This window comes from Salmo salar, chromosome 03 (genome assembly GCF_965601325.2).
Source record: "Salmo salar chromosome 03, fSalSal1, whole genome shotgun sequence".
Classification (NCBI taxonomy): Eukaryota; Metazoa; Chordata; class Actinopteri; order Salmoniformes; family Salmonidae; genus Salmo; species Salmo salar.
The window spans coordinates 55,199,728-55,222,641 of record NC_138293.1 but is presented as its reverse complement, the minus strand read 5'-3'; the positions used below and the strand labels follow the sequence as shown (position 1 = coordinate 55,222,641).

At 45.2% G+C, this 22,914-nt stretch overlaps 1 protein-coding gene across 3 annotated transcripts in view; it reads left to right on the top strand.

Annotated features, from left to right (window-relative positions):
• Positions 1–22,914, top strand: part of cpt1a2b (carnitine palmitoyltransferase 1A2b) — a 54,222-nt gene that overhangs the window by 19,933 nt on the left and 11,375 nt on the right. For all 3 annotated transcript variants that reach the window (XM_014192738.3, XM_014192737.3, XM_045714933.2), the window contains 5 exons: positions 2,328–2,523; positions 4,306–4,494; positions 5,974–6,079; positions 6,646–6,762; positions 20,626–20,790. In XM_014192738.3, coding sequence (XP_014048213.1) covers positions 2,328–2,523; positions 4,306–4,494; positions 5,974–6,079; positions 6,646–6,762; positions 20,626–20,790 — 773 coding nt within the window. The remainder of the gene's footprint in view (positions 1–2,327; positions 2,524–4,305; positions 4,495–5,973; positions 6,080–6,645; positions 6,763–20,625; positions 20,791–22,914) is intronic.

Here is a 22,914-nt window from a genome sequence, read left to right as displayed (position 1 = left end):
GGAACCAATACACGCAGTCAGTCAGGAAAGCAAAGGCTAGCTTTTTCAAACAGAAATTTGCATCCTGCAGCTCTAACTCCCAAAAGATTTGGGACACTGTAAAGTCCATGGAGAACAAGAGCACCTCCTCCCAGCTGCCCACTGCACTGAGGCTAGGAAACACTGTCACCACCAATAAATCCACGATAATCGAAAATTTCAATAAGCATTTTTCTACGGCTGGCCATGCTTTCCTCCTGGCTACCCCTACCCCGGCCAACAGCTCTGCACGCCCCGCAGCTACTTGCCCGAGCCTCCCCAGCTTCTCCTTCACCCAAATCCAGATAGCAGATGTTCCGAAAGAGCTGCAAAACCTGGACCCGTACAAATCAGCTGGGCTAGACAATCTGGACCCTCTCTTTATAAAATTATCCGCCGCCATTGTTGGAAACCCTATTACCAGCCTGTTCAACCTCTCTTTCGTATTGTCTGAGATCCCTAAAGATTGGAAAGCTGCTGCGGTAATCCCCCTTTTCAAAGAGGGTGACACTCTAGACCCAAACTGTTATAGACCAATATCCATCCTGCCCTGCCTTTCTAAAGTCTTCGAAATTCAAGTTAACAAACAGATCACTGACCATTTTGAATCCCACCGTACCTTCTCCGCTGTGCAATCCGGTTTCCGAGCTGGTCACGGTGGTGCACCTCAGCCACGCTCAAGGTACTAAACGATATCATAACCGCCATCGATAAAAGACAGTACTGTGCAGCCGTCTTCATCGACCTGGTCAAGGCTTTCGACTCTGTCAATCACCGTATTCTTATTGGCAGGCTCAATAGCCTTGGTTTCTCAAATGACTGCCTCGCCTGGTTCACCAACTACTTCACAGACAGAGTTCAGTGTGTCAAATCGGAGGGTCTGTTGTCTGGACCTCTGGCAGTCTATGGGGTACCACAGGCTTCAATTCTCGGGCGGACTCTTTTCTCTGTATATATCAATGATGTTGCTCTTGCTGCTGGTGATTCTCTGATCCACCTCTACGCAGACGACACCATTCTGTATACTTCTGGCCCTTCTTTGGACACTGTGTTAACTAACCTCTAGACGAGCTTCAATGCCATACAGCTCTCCTTCCGTGGCTTCCAACTGCTCTTAAATGCTAGTACAACTAATTGCATGCTCTTCAACCGATCACTGCCCACAACTGCCCGCCCGACTAGCATCACTACTCTGGACGGTTCTGACCTAGAATATGTGGACAACTACAAATACCTAGGTGTCTGGCTAGACTGTAAACTCTCCTTCTAGACTCATATCAAACATCTCCAATCCAAAATCGAATCTAGAATCGGCTTTCTATTTTGCAACAAAGCCTCCTTCATTCACGCCGCCAAACTTACCCTAGTAAAACTGACTATCCTACCGACTTACCCTAGTAAAACTGACTATCCTACCGATCCTCGACTTCGGCGACGTCATCTACAAAATAGCTTCCAATACTCTACTCAGCAAACTGGATGCAGTCTATCACAATGCCATCCGTTTTGTCACCAAAGCCCCTTATACCACCCACCACTGCGACCTGTATGCTCTAGTCGGCTGGCCCTCGCTACATATTCGTCGCCGGACCACTGGCTCCAGGTCATCTAGATGTCTATGCTAGGTAAAGCTCCGCCTTATCTCAGCTCACTGGTCACAATAACAACACCCACCCGTAGCACGTGCTCCGGCAGGTATATCTCACTGGTCATCCCCAAAGCCAACACCTGCTTTGGCTGCCTTTCCTTCCAGTTCTCTGCTGCCAGTGACTGGAACGAATTGCAAAAATCGCTGAAGCTGGAGACATATTTCCCTCACTAACTTTAAACATCAGCTATCTGAGCAGCTAACCGATCGCTGCAGCTGTACATAGTCCATCTGTAAATAGCCCACCCAATCTACCTACCTCATCCCCATATTGTTTTGATTTACTTTTCTGCTCTTTTGCACACCAGTATTTCTACATGCACATCATCATCTGCTCGTCTATCACTCCAGTGTTAATCTGCTAAATTGCAATTACTCCGCTACTAGGGCCTATTTATTGCCTTACCTCCTCACGCCATTTGCACACACTGCATATAGACTTTCTTTTTTTCTATTGTGTTATTGACTGTACTCTTGTTTATTCCATGTGTAACTCTGTGTTGTTTGTGTCGCACTGCTTTGCTTTATCTTGGCCAGCTCGCAGTTGTAAATGAGAACTTGTTCTCAACTAGCCTACCTGGTTAAATAAAGGTCAAATCAAATCAAATAAAAATGCGTAGTGTTCTGCATCTCTCTCTCTCGACATGTGTCTCCTCTCCAGATGTGCTGCAGCACTGGCAGGACAGTGAATTTGTGGCTGTCTACCACCGGGGGCGCTACTTCAGGCTGTGGGTGTACAAGGCGGGGCGTCTCCTCTCGCCTAGAGAGATAGAGTACCAGATCCAGAGGATCCTAGATGACCCTTCACCCCCCGGACCTGGAGAGGACAGGCTGGGAGCACTGACTGCTGGAGACAGGTGTCTATAGTGGTGGGGGGAAGAGGGGTGTGTGTGTGTGTGTGTGTGTGTGTGTGTGTGTGTGTGTGTGTGTGTGTGTGTGTGTGTGTGTGTGTGTGTGTGTGTGTGTGTGTGTGTGTGTACGTGTGTGTGTGTGTGTGTGTGTGTACGTGAGCATCTGTTCTCTGCGTTTTCCACCACCCGGATATCCCCCTAAATATGACAGTGTAGTGTTTTGCATGATCTGATGTATGGCTACTAGATGGCCCTACGGAGCTTCATGTTCATTATGCCTGAGACGGCTGTAGATGTGCAGACTTTGGCTTGAGACATCAGACAAGGATAGCAATGCAGGATAACAGACATGGGTTCAAATATGATTTGAAATCTTTCAAATACTTTGACCGTTCACTCTAGCCAGCATGGAGTGTCAAGTGGGCAGGGTTTTTGTTTTCCGGTCTATTGTATTGGTCCATTGAGCCAAGCACGCTCAATCAAGCGCAACTCAAGTATTTGAAATGGTTTCTGATAGTATTTGAACCCAGGTCTGCAGGATACCACAGACAAGTAGAACTTCCGTCGGTCACCTCAATGGCCACAAGAGTCTTAAGTGGTCTGATCACAAAATGGCGGAAAGGAAGAGTGCAGAGCGGAGTCAGCCGAGAGATGGAGAAGTCACGAAGAAGACGAGAAGGGTCTAAAAAAATGTTTTCAAGGAAGAGCAAGCAAACGAGAAGGGGGATGGAAAAGCGAAACAGAGAGTGTGTTGGTTGAGAATGCATGGAGGGAAGGGAACTAAACTGAGGGAGAGGGGAAGGAGTGAGGCTAAAGGTGAGATGAAGTGAAAGAGGAGAGGAGGAACAGCGCTTAGAGGAATATAATACATAGAAGATTATAGAGTAGATGCTGGGGGACGAAAGAAAAAAGGGGAAAAAAGACGAGTTCATATATAAGGAGAATGCATAAAACGATATGTACCATTTGCTGTCTGGGTGTGTGTTATGATAAGGTAAAGCACTATCAGTTAAAACCTGCTAAACCGGGCCACTACTGCTCTCATTACACAAACACAAGCATTGTCCTAGGATTAAGGTCAATTATACTGAATGTAGTTACTGGTCTGTGCAGTTATGGTCTATGTATACCAACAGAGCTTTTCTGGGTTTTGATTGTGGTAAGTTGGAATAATAATCATGAGAAGGATTCCGTCCCTCGCGCGCTCTCTCGCGCGCACTTAAAACACGACACCCATGCAGACGCGTAAAACAACTCACGCTCACGTCACAATTGTTGGTACACCGTGGTGCTCCCGTCTGTTTCTGTACAACTTTACACACGGAGTTAAAAACTCGCATGCTTTCCTGGGAGTGTGGGTGTGGTAAGGTAGCGGCACACCCTTCCTCCCGCCATTGAATCTTTTAGTCATCTTCAGCTCGTCATGACTGCTAATCGTGTTCCGCCTTTTGAGCAAGGAACAGTTACAACCGCACGGTTGAATTAGTCTGATCATGGGGTGTTTTGTCCAGGCATGTCCCGTGGGGATCACTTTCACACCACTGTCAACTATTTTATTGTGTTCATTACCACCATGCACACTGTTCTGCAGGGAGTGGGTTGCAGAAGGGAAACAGGTTCCCCTATGTCCAGTAACAAAGGAGGATTCTCGTCAGTTTTGGTTGCTGTTGATATTGATGTCTTTCTGTAAGTAAGCAGTACAGTAGACTCAGTGTTGATGATGTACATCGTGTTGAGTCTACCTTTTTGAAGTGAAGTTTGGCGTGATTTGGATACGTTTTGTCCCAGGGTGCCGTGGTGTGCCGTAAGAAAGCAGTACTTCAGCTCAGGGGTGAACAAGCGCTCGCTGGACTGCATCGAGAGGGCCGCCTTCTTTGTCACCCTGGACGACGAGGAGCAAGGAATGATGGGAGAAGACCCAGTTGGAAACCTGGACCGCTACGCCAAGTCCCTCCTCCACGGGAAATGTTATGACAGGTGTGTGACTGTGTGGTGCAGACGTATTAAGATGAGCTTCTATTTAGTAGAAATGTAGAACCGTGGCGGAGCTTCCACCTTATTGCTAACACCTTACAGATCTGTCAACATTGACAGGATGGAGCCAACTGGAAGGGCTATGGAGTGAATTAGGACCAGTTTTATAGTGTCCAACTCTGCCTTTCCCCAGTTGCCACGCAACGAAAGAACATTCAATCCATCACACTCTTCTAAAAGTGGGTCTGGTACTAGGCATGTACCAAATGGCACCCCTTTCCTTATATACTGTAGTGCACTACCTTTAGACCAAGGCGTGGGCCCATAGGGCTCTGATCCAAAGTAGTGCACCGTATAGGGAATAGGGTGCCACCTCTATCATAGTTTACCGGTTATCTAGATTGAGTCGAATTGTGCGTAATGAAGAGAGCAGGATGTCTTTGTTAACAGATGGTCTTCATCTGGTCCATTTGATCCCCTCTTCCTTTCACACGTGCTGTACTGTAGGGCTACACACACACGAACACACACACACACACACACACACACACACACACACACACACACACACACACACACACACACACACACACACACACACACACACACACACACACACACACACACACACACACACACAAACATGGTATGTGACAACCTGCTTGAATTAGCAGCAAATGTTTTACAAGTCCAAGAGCACCAGTTGCTTTAGTGAAGTAATTGACGGATATCTCCCACCCATGGACATGGTTCTGGTTGTTCAGAATCGTCGACACTAGGCCGAAGTTCCTCTTGTACACACTCTTCTCTCCCTCCTCCAAAATCAAGTGCTTCACATCTGTGTCTAAGTTTCAGTGGATTCCTGTCTGTGTGGCACTCTCATACAATACAGTATTGAACTCTCAATGAGATTGATGAATGATGAGTAAATATTAGTCTGATGTTTTGGCTGGAACAGGACAGTGGTGGGTGGTCAAGGGATGTGTATATTCTGCTTTGATAGTGTGTGGTCAACTCTCAAAACTGAAAGCACTGAGCTAATTGATCTATCTATATATATATCTCTCTCTCTCTGTGTGTCTCTCTCTCTCCTGCCCCCCCCCCATCTCCTCTCTCCTGCCCCCCCACATCTCCTCTCTCCTGCCCCCCCCCATCTCCTCTCTCCTGCCCCCCCACATCTCCTCTCTCCTGCCCCCCCCCATCTCCTCTCTCCTGCCCCCCCCCCCCATCTCCTCTCTCCTGCCCCCCCCCTCATCTCCTCTCTCCTGCCCCCCCATCTCCTCTCTCCTGCCCCCCCCTCATCTCCTCTCTCCTGCCCCCCCCTATCTCCTCTCTCCTGCCCCCCCCATCTCCTCTCTCCTGCCCCCCCCCCCATCTCCTCTCTCCTGCCCCCCCATCTCCTCTCTCCTGCCCCCCCCCCCATCTCCTCTCTCCTGCCCCCCCCCCCCCCCCCCCCATCTCCTCTCTCTCTCTCGGTCTCAGGTGGTTCGATAAGTCCTTCTCTGTGGTGGTGTACAAGAATGGGAAGAATGGGCTGAATGCAGAGCACTCTTGGGCCGACGCCCCGACAGTGGCACACCTGTGGGAGGTGTGTGTGTGTTTATCTGTCAAACAGGCATAATCAAATAGCATTTTATTAGGACCTTTTTCTTCTCTTTTTAGCTACCTAACATAGAAATGTGCCGTTTTCACATTGTGTAGACACTAGTATGGTGCTGGAGCTATTGAGGTTAAAAAGATTGGCGGGGGGGGGGGGGGGATTCCCTTTGACAGCCCAAATGGCCTGTCATCAATGGAGATCAAGCACTTGGTTTTATTTAGAACAATCCGATCTTGCAGATTTTTGTGTGTGTGAGGTAGACTACATATGGCCAGTATGTGGCTAAAAGGAACCTGTGGTTAAATAGAGCATAGCCCAGATCAGGATCTTGCAGTTATTATCCAAACTGGATATTCTCAGGATATGCTCAGATAGATCAGATAGAGGATCAGATAGAGGATAAACATGTTTGTTATTAGTTTTTGGCAGGTCAAGTTTCTGTGTTTTTATACTCTTTGTGAATGGTGAAGCCGCTGAACTTTGAGTGTTTGAATGTTTGTGTGTCTGCATGTCTATGTGTGTGTATTTAACAGCTGCTCTCTGTCTGTCCTCAGTTCACCCTGGCCACAGATGCCTTCCAACTGGGTTACACAGAGGACGGCCACTGTAAGGGAGAGGTGGAGCGCTCCTTACCGCCCCCTCAGAGACTCACGTGGGACATCCCTGTGGAGGTGAGAGTGCTGGGTGTGTGCATCGTTCCCTAACACACCCTCAGACCAGGGTTTCCGTTAGGGACATTGTGGTGCCGGACAACATGACGGGGAAGATTCAAATTTACCGGCCATTTGAGAAATTTACCGGACACATGTACATTGGGTGCGAAACCCATTAGGGCATCAACCCACGGTGATCAGAATAACAGAAATCACATTTACATTATGGTAATTCATCATAACAGAACATGTAACTCGTTAATGAAACAGCCAATAAAACGTAATTTTCAAACATTTGGCAATATGCAATTTGCGGGAAACAACATTCTAAAGAGCCCACCTGGGGAAACAACATTCTAAACAGCCCACCTGGGGAAACAACATTCTAAAGAGCCCACCTGGGGAAACAACATTCTAAAGAGCCCACCTGGGGAAACAACATTCTAAAGAGCCCACCTGGGGAAACAACATTCTAAAGAGCCCACCTGGGGAAACAACATTCTAAAGAGCCCACCTGGGGAAACAACATTCTAAACAGCCCACCTGGGGAAACAACATTCTAAAGAGCCCACCTGGGGAAACAACATTCTAAAGAGCCCACCTGGGGAAACAACATTCTAAAGAGCCCACCTGGGGAAACAACATTCTAAAGAGCCCACCTGGGGAAACAACATTCTAAAGAGCCCACCTGGGGAAACAACATTCTAAACAGCCCACCTTCTCCAAGTCATTAAGGTTTCGAGGCTGACGTTCGGCAACTCGAACCTTCAGCTCCCTCCACAGATTTTCTATGGGATTAAGGTCTGGAGACTGGCTAGACCACTCCAGGACCTTAATGTGCTTCTTCTTGAGCCACTCCTTTGTTGCCTTGGCCGTGTGTTTTGGGTCATTGTCATGCTGGAATACCCATCCACGACCCATTTTCAATGCCCTGGCTGAGGGAAGGAGGATCTCACCCATGATTTGACGGTACATGGCCCCGTCCATCGTCCCTTTGATGCGGTGAAGTTGTCCTGTCCCCTTAGCAGAAAAACCCCCCTAAAGCATAATGTTTCCACCTCCATGTTTGACGGTGGGGATGGTGTTCTTGGGGTCATAGGCAGCATTCCTCCTCCTCTAAACACAGCGAGTTGAGTTGATGCCAAAGAGCTCCATTTTGGTCTCATCTGACCACACCACTTTCACTCAGTTGTCCTCTGAATCATTCAGATGTTCATTGGCAAACTTCAGACGGGCATGTATATGTGCTTTCTTGAGCAGGGGGACCTTGCAGGATTTCAGTCCTTCACGGCGCAGTGTGTTATCAATTGTTTTCTTGGTGACTATGGTCCCAGCTGCCTTGAGATCATTGACAAGATCCTCCTGTGTAGTTCTGGGCTGATTCCTCACCGTTCTCATGATCATTGCAACTCCACGAGGTGAGATCTTGACTGGAGCCCCAGGCCGAGGGAGATTGACAGTTCTTTTGTGTTTCTTCCATTTGCGAATAATCACATCAACTGTTGTCACCTTCTCACCAAGCTGCTTGGCGATGGTCTTGTAGCCCATTCCAGCCTTGTGTAGGTCTACAATCTTGTCCCTGACATCCTTGGAGAGCTCTTTGGTCTTGGCCATGGTGGAGAGTTTGGAATCTGATTGATTGATTGCTTCTGTGGACAGGTGTCTTTTATACAGTTAACAAGCTGAGATTAGGAGCACTCCCTTTATGAGTGTGCTCCTAATCTCAGTTCGTTAACTGTATAAAAGACACCTGGGAGCCAGAAATCTTTCTGATTGAGAGGGGGTCAAATACTTATTTCCCTCATTAAAATGCAAATCAATTTATAACATTTTTGACATGCGGTTTTCTGGATTTTTTTGTTGTTATTCTGTCTCTCACTGTTCAAATAAACCTACCATTAAAATTATAGACTGATAATTTCTTTGTCAGCAGGCATATGTACAAAATCAACAGGGGATCAAATACTTTTTTCCCCTCACTGTATGCTAATTTGAAGCAAGGTAAACGATGCCTCATAATATGAAATAAAAATTCAGGTTTATTAAGTATGTTTTCAAAATGCCTACTGCCTCCAGCTCACATTGTAAAGTGGTGGGTGAAGCACTTGAATGGTGAATGGGAGGCGTGATTCAATTACCAGTAGCTCTTTTTAATCGTGCAGGAGAAATCCCGCTCAAAATAGGCTCTATGCTGACTAACGAAAATACGCAGGCCAATTTTAATTCCACAAAATAAGGCAAATGAATCTATAGACCACTACCTTTTACCTGTCAAAAGTATTTCCATTGACTGCTTTTTCGATTAATGAATAAAAAGCATAATTTTGCAATGGGATTTTTTTTCTCCAGGTGATTTGCCGGCTAATGGAAACCTTGCCTCAGACATCATTTGGGAGGGGAGTGTGTCCGTGTTTAGTGTCACTTGAAACACCCTGTAAAACATTGTCCCTCTCTCCTCTTTCTTTAAGGCTCGGATCAGTTCCTCTCTCTCTTTCATTCCACGACCTAATGTCCATTGACAGTCCTGAGCCACAATGAATACATGTTGAGGAACAAATTCAGTGGCTTAAGTTTTTAATATTTTAGTCAAAGTATGGTGCACAATGTTAGCATGACCTCCGTGAGCCACGGTTGGGTGAAAGTAGGTCTGTTGCGGTGACTGTATTACCGCCACACCGGCAATCATGAGTCATGACCGCAGTGAAATTCTATGTGGCCGTTGAGTCACGGTAATCTCCTTTTATGCACTCTGGACATGCGTTGGTAGTACCCAACTCGCTAATGATTATCAGGTTGCTAATGGCCTGGCACTCAGGGTTCTTTTCCCTTTAACCACTCTGACATCAATTCAAATGCAATCCAAAATCGCATCGAACACATCATGAAAACAGTAAGTGCTTTTAAAAGTCACCTCACTGTGATTGATCAATTTGAAGAAAGACGTTCATAAACAGGTTTGAAACTGAGTGGAAAACATGGTCGTTGTGGATGTTGTTTCAAAGCCTAACACAACAAAATGGGCAGTGCTTTCTGAGGTGATGATTGCATGACAATAACCGGCTGACAAAATGTCATGACCACCACAGCTCTAGATGAAAGGTCTTCTCTTTTTGTCTTTCATCAGTTTCTTTTCTTTCATCTGAGAGAAGTGGCATCTCTCTCGCGCTTTCTCTCTCTCTGTTTGTTTGTTGCGGTTGGAGTTTTCCGTTTCCTTCTCTGTTTCTACCGAGCCACAACAGTCAGACAATCGGGGGAAATTCCCTCCACTCTATCTCTACCACCTACAGTGCATTCGGAAAGTATTCAGACCCCTTGACTTTTTTCACATTTTGTTACGTTACAGCCTTCTTATAAAATGTATTAAATTGTTATTTTCCACATTAATCTGCACACAATACCCCATAATAACAAAGCAAAAGCAAGTTGAGAAATGTTTGTAAATGTATTAAATATAAATAACTGAAATATCACATTTACATAAGTATTCAGACCCTTTACTAAGTACTTTCTTGAAGCACCTTTGGCAGCGATTACAGCCTTGAGTCTTCTTGGGTATGACACTACAAGCTTGGCACACCTATATTTGGGGAGTTTCTCCCATTCCTCTCTGCAGATCCTCTCAAGCCTTGTCAGGTTGGATGGGGAGCATTGCTGCACAGCTATTTTCAGGTCTCTCCAGAGATGTTAGATCGGGTTCAAGTCCGGGCTCTAGCTGGTCCACTCAAGGACATTCAGAGGCTTGTCCCGAAGCCACTCCTGCGTTGTCTTGGCTGTGTGCTTAGGGTCGTTGTCCTGTTGAAAGGTGAACCTTCGCCCAGTCTGAGGTCCTGAGTGCTCTGGAGCAGATTTTCATCAAGGATCTCTCTGTATTTTGCTCCGTTCATCTTTGTCTTGATCCTGACTAGTCTCCCAGTCCCTGCCGCTGAAAAACTTTCCCACAGCATGATGTTGCTACCACCATGCTTCACCGTAGGGATGGTGCCAGGTTTCCTCCAGACGTGACTCGTGGAATTCAGGCCAAAGAATTCAATCTTGGTTTTATCAGACCAGAGAATCTTGTTTCTCATGGTCTGAGAGTCTTTAGGTGCCTTTTGGCAAACTCCAAGCTGACTGTCATGTGCCTTTTACTGAGTAGTGGCTTCTGTCTGGCCACTCTACCATAAAGGCCTGATTGGTTGAGTGCTGCAGAGATGGTTGTCCTTCTGAGGTTCCCCCATCTCTACAGATGAACTCTGGAGCTCTGTCAGAGTGACAATTGGGTTCTTGGACACTTCCCTGACCAAGGGCCTTCTCCCCCGATTGCTCAGTTTGGCCGGACGGCCAACTCTAGGAAGAATCTTGGTGTTTCCAAACTTCTTCCATTTAGGGATGATGGAGGCAACTGTGTTCTTAGGGATCTTCATGGCTTCAGACATTTGTTTTGTACCCTTCCCCAGATCTGTGACTCGACACAATGCTGTCTCGGAGCTCTATGGACAATTCCTTCGACTTCACGGCTTGGTTTTTGCTCTGACATGCACTGTCAGCTGTGGGACCTTATATAGACAGGTGTGTTCTTTTCCAAATTATGTCCAATCAATTGAATTTACCACAGGTGAATTCAATTGAATTGGAAACAGGATGCACCTGAACTCAATTTTGAGTCTCATAGCAAAGGGTCTGAATACATAAGTAAATTATATATATTTTTTTTTTTATTATTTACGTATGTATTCAGACCCTTTGCTATGATACTCTGTTTTTGCTTTCTCATTATGGGGTATTGTGTGTAGATTTCTATAAAAAGCCTTAGAATAAGGCTGTAACGTAACAAAATGTGGAAAAAGTCAAGGGGTCTGAATACTTTTCGAAGGCACTGTATATCTCCACCTTCTATCCCTACTTCTACCTCAGCAGTGCAGTGCTCTCCTCCCCTGGCCTCTACTGTGCTAACTGTCTCTCTGTGGGAACGCTGGGGAGTTCCACTCCTGGAAATTACCTCATTGTGCTGCTATGACTGACTGGCAGGCTGGTTGACTGACTGGTTGACAGTTACAGAGCTCCGCATTTTGCATACACTACTGGTCAAAAGTTTTAGAACACCTACTCATTCAAGGGTTTTCCTTTATTTGTACTTGTTTTTACATTGTAGAATAATAGTGAAGACATCAAAACTATGAAATAACATTTGCCTTTGCCTTAATGACAGCTTTGAACACTCTTGGCATTCTCTCAACCAGCTTCATGAGGTGGAATGCATTGGAATGCATTTCAATTAACAGGTGTGCCTTCTTAAAGTTCATTTGTGGAATTTCTTTCCTTCTTAATGCATTTGAGTCAATCAGTTGTGTTGTGACAAGGTAGTGGTGGTGTTCAGAAGATAGCCCTATTTGGTAAAAGACCATGTCCATATTATGGCAAGAACAGCTCAAATAAGCAAAGTGAGATGACAGTCCATCATTTCCTTAAGACATGAAGGTCAGTCAATACAGAACATTTCAGGAACTTTGAAAGTTTCTTCAAGTGCAGTCGCAAAAAACATCAAGCGCTGTGATGAATCTGGCTCTCATGAGGATCGTCACAGGAATGGAAGACCAAGAGTTACCTCTGCTGCAGAGGATAAGTTCAATAGAGTTACCAGACTCAGAAATTGCAGCCCAAATAAATGCTTCACAGAGTTCCAGTAACAGACACATCTCAACATCAACTGTTCAGAGACTGCGTGAATCAGGCCTTCATGGTCGAATTGCTGCAAAAAAACACTACTAAAGGACACCAATAAGAAGAAGAGACTTGCTTGGGCCAAGAAACATGAGCAATGGACATTAGACTGGTGGAAATGTGTACTTTGGTCTGGAGTCCAAATCTGAGATTTTTGGTTCCAACCACCATGTCTTTGTGAGATGCGGTGTGGGTGAACGGATTGTCTCCGCATCTGTATTTCCCACCATAAAGCATGGAGGAGGAGGAGGTGTTACGGTGTGGGGATGCTTTACTGGTGACACTGTCTGGGATTTAGTTAGAATTCAAGGCACACTTAACCAGCATGGCTACCACAGCATTCTGCAGCGATACGCCATCACATCTGGTTTGCATTTAGTGGGACTATAATTTGTTTTTCAACAGGACAATGACCCAACACACATCCAGGCTGTGTAAGAGCTATTTTACCAAGAAGGAGAGTGATGGAGTGCTGCATCAGATGACCTGGCCTCCACAATCCCCCAAGCTCAAGCAAATTTAGATGGTTTGGGATGAGTTGGACCGCAGAGTGAAGGAAAAACAGCAAACAAGTGCTCAGCATATGTGGGAACTCCTTCAAGACTTTTGGAAAAGCATTCCAGGTGAAGCTGGTTGAGAAAATGCTAAGTGTGTGCAAAGCTGTCATCATGGCAAAGGGTGGCTATTTTGAAGAATCTCTTTAACACTTTTTTTGGTTACTACATGATTCCATATGTGTTATTTCATAGTTTTGATATCTTCACTATTATTCTATAATGTAGAAAATAGTACAAATAAAGAAAAATAATTGAATGAGTAGGTGTGCCCAAACTTTTGATCGATAGTGTGCATAATATACACACACAGCCTGGTCGCCTAATGACAGGGGACTTTTGGGGGACTTTGCCCCTGTTAATTATTACATGCGCTAACTTACTTGCAGCATTCCTATGCTTATTAAAATAGTGAAGCCTTCACATTGATAACAGAACACACATACACAGGTGCCTCCGTACCTCACAAAGGCTCAAAGGTCTACTATTCGAGTCGCATTGCTTCCCCCCACTGAGACGAGACATTTTCTCTTTCCGCTCACGCACTCGCTCACTCACCTGGACCTTATGTCACTACCAACTCTTTCTTCATCTATTCTCTCTCGCTCTCTGTCTCTCTCTCTCTGTCTCTGTCTCTCTGTCTGTGTTCTTTCATTTCCCCTTCATGTTGCCTCAACTTTCAAACTGTCTGAGGGCTTGCCTGTCTCAAATTCCCCTTATTAGCACCACTCATTCTCTTATTCCTTCCTCTTACCACTTCCTCCTCTCCCTGTAGTATGCTTTCCTCTTCATCTCCCCGTTTCCTCCTCTCTCTCTTGTTGTTGGAAGCGGCCTTTGTATCTGAACTGAAAATAGAAATCACACGTGGTAAACTGGTCTTCTCTGCCCTGGCTGGTTGGATCAAACTCTTAAGTATTTGTGTGTCATGCCACTCCACAGCAAACTACTCTCAATAGTAATGTCTACGATGCTACAGACTGAAGCATTGGCTTTACTGAATGTTGTTCTTCATGCTCAAGTCTACTCCACTTTGTTTGAGTTCCATTGCTCTTCAAGAGTGGCTGACAGTTTTCAACCCAAGGAAAGAACAGAGGGGTATCCTACGAATCAGGTTTGAGGAGTTAGTGAGGTAACTTTATTCAACTCCCAGTTCAACTCTAAGATAACCAGTCATACGAATGCGGCTCACCTTTTTTAGCCAGGTAAATTTCAATGACAACGAATTCTTCAGAACTAACCTGCACCGGGGTCGGCCAAATAAGACAGCATTAACTATGAGTAATCAAATAAAGACGCCACTTCAAAAAGCCTACAAGGTAAGCTATGTCCTCTAACAGCAGTGATAAGTTACCGCCAATGACAGTCTCTCTGGACCACTAACTAACCCGGGCCGTCATTAAAATATGAAAACTATCATAATGTAAATATTACTGCATGCAAGGCGGAAGGACGTGTGGTTCTTCTCAAACTCGCAGGGGGGTTTCCATTATCACACACGCACACTGCTCATATAACAGGTTTAGGCCAGGGTATCGTGGGTGGTTTTTCCATCCTTTAAACAAATTCATTTTTAGAAAGTTAACAAGTGAGTGTTTGTCTAGAAAACCCAAATCTGGTTCTCTGCGTGACTCAACCCCTGGGAACCAAACTTCCATGGGAAGATATGTGCCAGTTGACCTGACGCATCTAGTTAGTTATTAGCCCAACCCACATTTTCAGCCAACTACCTTTTCCACTTCATAAATGAACTAGGCTATTTTTCATCAAAAAGTTTCAATTCGCTAGTCAGAAATGTCAGTTGAGCCCTCTCCCACTAGAATGAAATATGTGCATCTTGTCGCGATCTATTTATACAGATGCCGTATCTTGGAGGGGGGGGGGGGGATTTGAGGGCGCATACTTAATACTGGAGAATTACACCAGATAGGACAGACTGACCCTTGCCCCCCGGCACATAGACTATTGCAGCATAGATACTGCCGACTGAGATGGGGGGGTCGGGGGGACACTCTGGCCCCGTCCGACGATACCACCAGACAGGGCCAACCAGGCAGGATTTAACCCCATCCATTTTGACAAAGCACAGCCCCCATCACCACTAGAGGGATAGCAACAGACCAACTTACTACTCTGAGACAAGGAGGAGTATAGCCCACGAAGATGTCCCTCACCGCACGAGCCCGAGGTGGCGCAAACCGGACACGAAGATCATATCAGTGACTAAACCCACTCAAGTAGAGTATAGCAAGAGAAAAAAAAAACCTGCCATGACTTGATGCACCTCTCATAGGGACGGCATGGGTGAGCACTAGTAAACCAGTGACTCAGCCCCTATAATAGGGTCAGAGGCAGAGAATCCCAGTGGAAAGATGGGAGCTGGCCAGGTCAGAGACAGCAAGGGCGGTACGTCATTCCAGTGCCTTGCTGTTCACTTTTGCACCCCTGGGCCAGACTACACTCAATCATAGGACCTACTGAAGAGATTAGTCTTCAATAAAGACTTAAAGGTCGAGACAGAGTCTGCGTCTCTCACATGGATAGGCAGACCATTCCATAAAAAATGGAGCTCTATAGGAGAAAGCCCTGCCTCCAGCTGTTTGCTTAGAAATTCTAGGGACAATAAGGAGGCCTGCGTCTTGTGACCGTAGCGTACGTGTAGGTATGTACGGCAGGAACAAATCAGAGAGATGGGTAGGAGCAAGTCCATGTAATGCTTTGTAGGTTAGCAGTATAATCTTGAAATCAGCCCTAGCCTTAACAGGAAGCCAGTGCAGAGATGCTAGCACTGGAGTAATATGATAAATTTTTTGGGTTCTTGTCAAGATTCTAGCAGCTGTATTTAGCACTAACTGAAGTTTATTTAGTGCTTTATCCAGGTAGCCGCAGAGTAGAGCATTGCAGTAGTGATAATGGAATTTTATATCCTAATGCTATAAATTAACAATCAATAAGCCTTGACTAATCCCCAGGGTTTGTAAGACACTGGGTTCATAATTAGGCAAGGACTCAGCTTTCTGCAAAAGGTCTGTTCAGTTTATTCAGAGAACGTTCAGAGGTCCAAATGACAAAGATGTTCATTTTATCCTCTCTCCGCTTACGCACACACATCCATACCCAAAAGTAGATTAACTATGCACACACATACGCACAGACAGTAGGTGAACAGTATCTCTTCCTTGACCTCCTACCACTGTTCCAGCACTGCCTGTTCCTTTCCCCATAGATTAGGAGAACCTTGAAGGCTCCTCCCGGTATCTCTAAATACACACACACATTTCTCTCCCTCTCCAGCCTCTACTAGACCTTTATGAGACTAACGTTCAGTACATTAATTATTAATTATCCATGCTACATAACTACTAATTAATGATGGATTATTGATTCATTTACCCTTATTAGATAATTCTCTTATCAAGTAGTCTAATCTAGAAGTGACAAAAGCATGGATTAGTTTTTCTGCATTCACTCATCTTTCTTGATCTCTCACTCTCTATCTCTGGCCTCTTTGGCCTTATTATTGAAGAGCTAAGATAGAGGCAGAAGATTAGGACCAGTACGGAGAAAAAAGTATGAAATGTATGCACTCACGACTGTAAATCACTCTGGATAATATGTCATGTAAATGTAAAATCAGCAAAAAAAGAAACGTCCCTTTTTCAGGACCCTGTCTTTCAAAGATACAGTATATCACAAAAGTGAGTACACCCCTCACGTTTTTGTAAATATTTGAGTATATTTTTTCATGTGACAACACTGAAGAAATGACACTTTGCTACAATGTAAAGTAGTGAGTGTACAGCTTGTATAACAGTGTACATTTGCTGTCCCCTCAGAATAACTCAACACACAGCCATTAATGTCTAAACCGCTGGCAACAAAAGTGAGTACACCCCTAAGTGAAAATGTCAAAATTGGGCCGAAAGTGTCAATATTTTGTGTGGCCACCATCATTTTCCAGCACTGCCTTAACCCTCTTGGGCATGGAGTTCACCAGAGCTTCACAGGTTGCCACTGGAGTCCTCTTCCACTCCTCCATGACGACATCACGGAGCTGGTGGATGTTAGACCTTGCAAAAATATGAGGGGTGTACTCACTTTTGTGATATACTGTCATTCGTAAAAATCCAAATTACTTCACAGATCTTCATTGTAAAGGGTTTAAACGCTGTTTCCCATGCTTATTCAATGAACCATAAACAATTAATGAACATGCACCTGTGGAACGGTAAGACACTAACAGCTTACAGACGGTAGGCAATTAAGGTCACTGTTATAAAAACTTAGGACACTAAAGAGGCCTTTCTACTGATTCTGAAAAACACAAAAATAAAGATGCCCAGGGTCCCTGCTCATCTGCGTGAACGTGCCTTAGGCATGCTGCAAGGAGGCATGTCCGTACTGTGAGATGTCTAAGACAGCGCTACAGGGAGACAGGACGGACAGCTGATCATCCTCGCAGTGGCAGACCACGTGTAACAACACCTGCACAGGATCGGTACATCCGAACATCACACCTGCGGGACAGGTACAGGATGGCGGCAACAACTGCCCGAGTTACATTACCTCCATCAGGAACACACATTACCTCCATCAGTGCTCAGACTGTCCCCAATAGGCGTGACGCTGGTAAGTCCCCAATAGGCTGGACTGAGGGCTTGTAAGCCTGTTGTAAGGCAGGTCCTTACCAGCGTCACTGGCAACAACGTCGCCTATGGGCACAAACCCACCGCCGCTGGACCAGACAGGACTGGCAAAAGGTGCTCTTCACTGACGAGTCGCGGTTTTGTCTCACCAGGGGTGATGGTCGGATTCGCGTTTATCGTCGAAGGAATGAGCGTTACACCGAGGCCTGTACTCTGGAGCGGGATCGATTTTGGAGGTGGAGGGTCCGTCATGGTCTGGGGTGGTATGTCACAGCATCATCGGACTGAGCTTGTTGTCATTGCAGGCAATCTCAACACTGTATTACAGGGAAGACATACTCCTCCCTCATGTGGTACCCTTCCTGCAGGCTCATCCTGACATGACCCTCCAGCATGACAATGCCACCAGCCATACTGCTCGTTCTGTGTGTGATTTCCTGCAAGACAGGAATGTCAATGTTCTGCCATGGCCAGCAAAGAGTCCAGATCTCAATCCCATTGAGCACGTCTGGGACCTGTTGGATTGGAGGGTAAGGGCTAGGGCCAATCCCCCCCAGAAATGTCCGGGAACTTGCAGGTGCCTTGGTGGAAGAGTGGGGTAACATCTCACAGCAAGAACTGGCAAATCTGGTGCAGTCCATGAGGAGGAGATGCACTGCAGTACTTAGTATCTGGTGTGGCCACCAGCTGCATTGACTGTTACTTTTGATTTTGACCCCCCCTTTGTTCAGGGACACATTATTCAATTTCTGTTAGTCACATGTCTGTGGAATTTGTTCAGTTTGTCTCAGTTGTTGAATCTTATTTTCATACAAATTTTTACGCATTTTAAGTTTGCTGAAAATAAAGGCAGTTGACAGTGAGAGGATGCCTCTTTTTTTGCTGAGTTTAGTTAAATGGAGAAGTACTCTCCCATCAGTATGTGCTAAATTCATTTTTAAACTGATGGGTTTATTGGTGTTAAAATACACCAGTTATGCTATTTTGGACCACCAGGCTGCTGATGTCATGCAACCTGACGTTTTTGTATTTATACTTTTTCATAATAACAAGTTTGATGTCTGACGACAATAGAAAGTTCATGATGTCACTGCGGAAACTGTATACAGACATGTCGATAGACATAGTATAAACCAGGCTTTAGTCTTGTAATCTTTGGTTGTTTAATACACTACCGTACTCACTATGTTTAGCACATGGCCTCACATGTGAATCCTTAAAGAGATGGGTGGGGCTAAGGCTTAAGTGGGTGTGAATGCTGAATGGGTGTAGACAAAGAAGAGCGCTCCAGTAGTTGTACCAAAACATTCAAGGTCCATTTTCTCAAAAGTGGGGTTACAAGTTTATCAACTTTCAGTGCAGAATTACTTTCCCATTGTTCCTCAACTGTAGTGTATGATATACATATATGATATCTCTACTTTTATCCAATTTTAAAAAACACAATTTCAAATTTTGCTACATAAGACCGAATCAAGCCCATCGGTCACATATGATACATTTTTGGGGTTCAATCCAAGAATCTAGCAGCAGTATTTAGCACTAACTGAAGTTTATTTAGTGTTTGATCTGGGTAGCTGGAGAGTGGAGCATTGCAGTAGTCTAATCAATAAGTGACAAACGCATGGGTTAGTTTTCTGCGTCCTCTCTATCCCCTATCTTTATTTATCTCTTGCGGTCTTTCTCTCTCTTCCTTTCTCTCTCGGTCCTCTTTGGCCTTATTATTGAAGAGCTGAGATGGTGAAGAAGATTAGATAAAGGGAGAAGTACCCTCCCATCAATATGTGCTCTCTCTCGCTCTGTCATGACTTCCCATGATCTCGACCAGATTTTGTTGTCAAACGGGGAGAGACTGGGAAACAATCTTTTAGTGGCACTTTCACATCTGTTCTGTTAACCCCGCCCTTTAACCCTTACAGCCTACTAGGGAAAGGGAATACCTAGACCGTTGCGCAACTGAATGCATTCAACCGAAATGTATCTTCCGCATTTAACCCAACCCCTCTGAATTACTACGCACTAACCTCGTGCCCAGGCTCAAATTACTGGCGTGTAGAGCCTGGTAACAGTGTAGGACTGTTACCAGGGGGGGGTCGATTTACTGAGTGGCATGATAATCAGTTCAAATTCTGAGCGTATTGCACGACTATGAGGCATGGGGCCAAATTGAGGCAGAAAAGTGTTTTGCTATGGTGCACCAAATAAATAATTCCCCGTAACCCGAGGTAGTAGGAACATATCTCTCTGTTCATTCTAATAACTAGCGAGCGTAACTCTGCTAGCCGTCCTGTAACGTGATGTGCACTGTCTTCAAATAGAAAAAGTAAGGATACGCCATCAAAGGCAGTTGACGATGTTGTGATTCTACAGAACACTATCCCAGTAAAAAGTACAAGCACAGTCTTTTCCGTACCAATGACAATGATGTAGAACGCTACGACTATTGCAAAGCACTGGAGGAGATTGTTGGAACCATCTCTGTGGGAGATGGCTTGCCGCTGGCAGTTTTGAGAAAAGTGTTGAACTCTTCAAAGAATATACTACAAAAGCAGCTGTGAATTGGAAATAATGTATATTTGAGAAAGAAAATATCCATGTTGCACAAGCTAACCCAGTTTTCTTTGTTGCGCAAGAACACAGAAACAATACTGGCCCCTGTATGCAGGACACTTATGGGGAGGTTATAAGGGTTGCGCTAAATGGTGATGGATAGAGATCAGCCAATTAAAACCAGTAGTTTTTTTTGTCCGCTCCTGCCATAGGCTTCCAGTCAAGTCCCGTTCTGAGGCACTTGGAAACCAGATGGTTCGACAGAGAGAGATCAACTAGGCACTAGGTCTGAAAGGATTGTCTGGCCAATGAGTTACCAAGCTGTGTCTAGATATAATTTCATTATGAATGAGGTCTTAATGAAAAATAACTAATAAAAATTAACAAGCTTTTAAGTGTTTCCTCCCCTCACCCCTCCATCTTTCTCTCTTCAGGTTCAGGAGCAGGTGTCCATCTCTCTGTCTGTGGCACAGGCCCTAGCTGACGATGTGGACTGTCATGTCTTCCCCTTCAGGGACTTTGGGAAGGGACGCATCAAAAAGCTGAAGATCAGCCCAGACGCCTTCATTCAATTGGCTTTGCAGCTAGCTTACTACAGGGTGAGTTAAAGGGAATGTCCTTCAACCAGTTGGCTCTGCAGCTAGCTTCAGGGGGTGCTGGTGCTCTTGGGGGCGGCGGAGGGGGTATTTGCTGGGATTCAAGCAGCTTATGAAATTAGCTAGTTTGATGTGCAATTCGTTACATTTTAAAATTAAAACAAAAAATGTAAATGAGACTCTAAATAAAATGTAAAAAGTATTTAACAAAATAAAAAATTCGACCAGGCAACGAGGGCACTTTTTCATAGGCGGGCAAAAGGGCAGGTGCTCGGGCACTGGTTGAGCTCGATCTGTGCACGTGCCTGGCTAGCTTACTACAAGGTGAGTTAAAGGGGATATCCTTCATTCAGCTGACTCTGCAGCTAGCTTACTACAGGGTAAGCAGGATATTCCTAGAACATACAGTGCCTTCGGAAAGTATTCAGACCCCTTGAAGGCACACCTGTCTAGATCAGGACCCACAGTTGACAGTGCATATCAGAGCAAAAACCGAGCCATAACGGCGTATGAATTGTCCGTAGAGCACTAAGATCTGGGGAAGGGTACCAAAAAATGTCTGCAGCATTGAAGGTCCCCAAGAACACAGTGGCCTCAATCAGTCTTAAATGGAAGAAGTTTAGAACCACCAAGACTCTTCCTAAAGCTGGCTGCCCAGCCAAACTGAGCAATTGGGGGAGAAGGGCCTTGGTCAGGGAAGTGACCAAGAACCCGATGGTTACTCTGACAGAGCTCTAGTGTTCCTCAGTGAAGATGAGAGTATATTCCAGAAGGACAACCATCTCTACAGCACTCCACCAATCAGGCCTTTATGGTAGAGTGACCAGACAGAAGCCACTCCTCAGTAGAAGGCACATGACAGCCCGCTTGGAGTTTGCCAAAAGGCACCGAAAGGACTCTCAGACCATGAGAAACAAGATTCTCTGGTCTGATGAACCAAGATTGAACTCTTTGGCCTGAATGCCAAGAGTCACGTCTGGAGGAAACCTGGCACCATCCCTACGGTGAAGCAATGGTGGCAGCATCATGCTGTGTGGATGTTTTTCAGTGGCAGGGACTGGGAGACTAGTCAGAATCGAGGCAAAGATGAACAGAGCAAAGTACAGAGAGATCCTTGCTCCCGAGTGCTTCGGACCTCAGACTGGGCGAAGGTTCACCTTCCAACAGAACAACGACCCTAAGCACACCGCCAAGATAATGCAGGAGTGGCTTTGGGGCAAATCTCTGAATGTCCTTGAGTGGCCCAGCCAGAGCCCGGACTTGAACCAACTCCAACATCTCTGGAGAGACCTGAAAATAGCTGTGCATCAATGCTCCCCATCAAACTTGACAGAGCTTGAGAGGATCTGCAGAGAGGAATGGTAGAAACTCCCCAAATACAGGTGTGCCAAGCTTGTAGCGTCATACCCAAGAAGACTCTAGGCTGTAATCGCTGCTTCAACAAAGTACTGAGTAAAGGGTCTGAATACTTATGTAAATGAGATATTTATGTTTGTAATAAATTTGCAAAAATGGCTAAACAGTTTTTGCTGGGGTATTGTGTGTAGATTGAAGGGGGGGGGGGGGGGTGATTTGATCAATTTTAGAATAATGCTGTAAGCTAACAATGTGAAAAAAGTCAAGGAGTCTGAATATTTTCTGAAGGCACTGTATATACAACATTGAGAAGACCCTCTATGCCTATTCATAGATTCCAAGTGTTCTTAAGTTCTTTAGAAGTCCGTCATCCATTGCGGTCGATTGCCTAAATCACTGAATTAATCAAAGCTAAAACAAGAAATCTGTCTTAGTCGTACCATTTTACATCTAACTAAGGTGTTTTGCGCACCGATGAGCAGTGTTTATGAAGTTTGACAATGTCATGAAAGCTAGCCTGATTTGTCCAACATTAGCTAACTAGCAACAGCTAAGCTAGCTAGCTAGCTAGCTGAGCCAGCTGTCATACTTCATATGAAACAAAAGGGATGCAGCTAACCCAGTGCGTCACACACAATGTTGAATTCTTCCAATAAAAGCTAGCTAGCTTCTGTTGCTAAATCATAATCTAGCTGACATTATTATTCGTTTTCACGAAGCAGCTGCCTGTTGCCGCGACTCACGCGAGTTTGTTTATGTCAGAAAAATGTA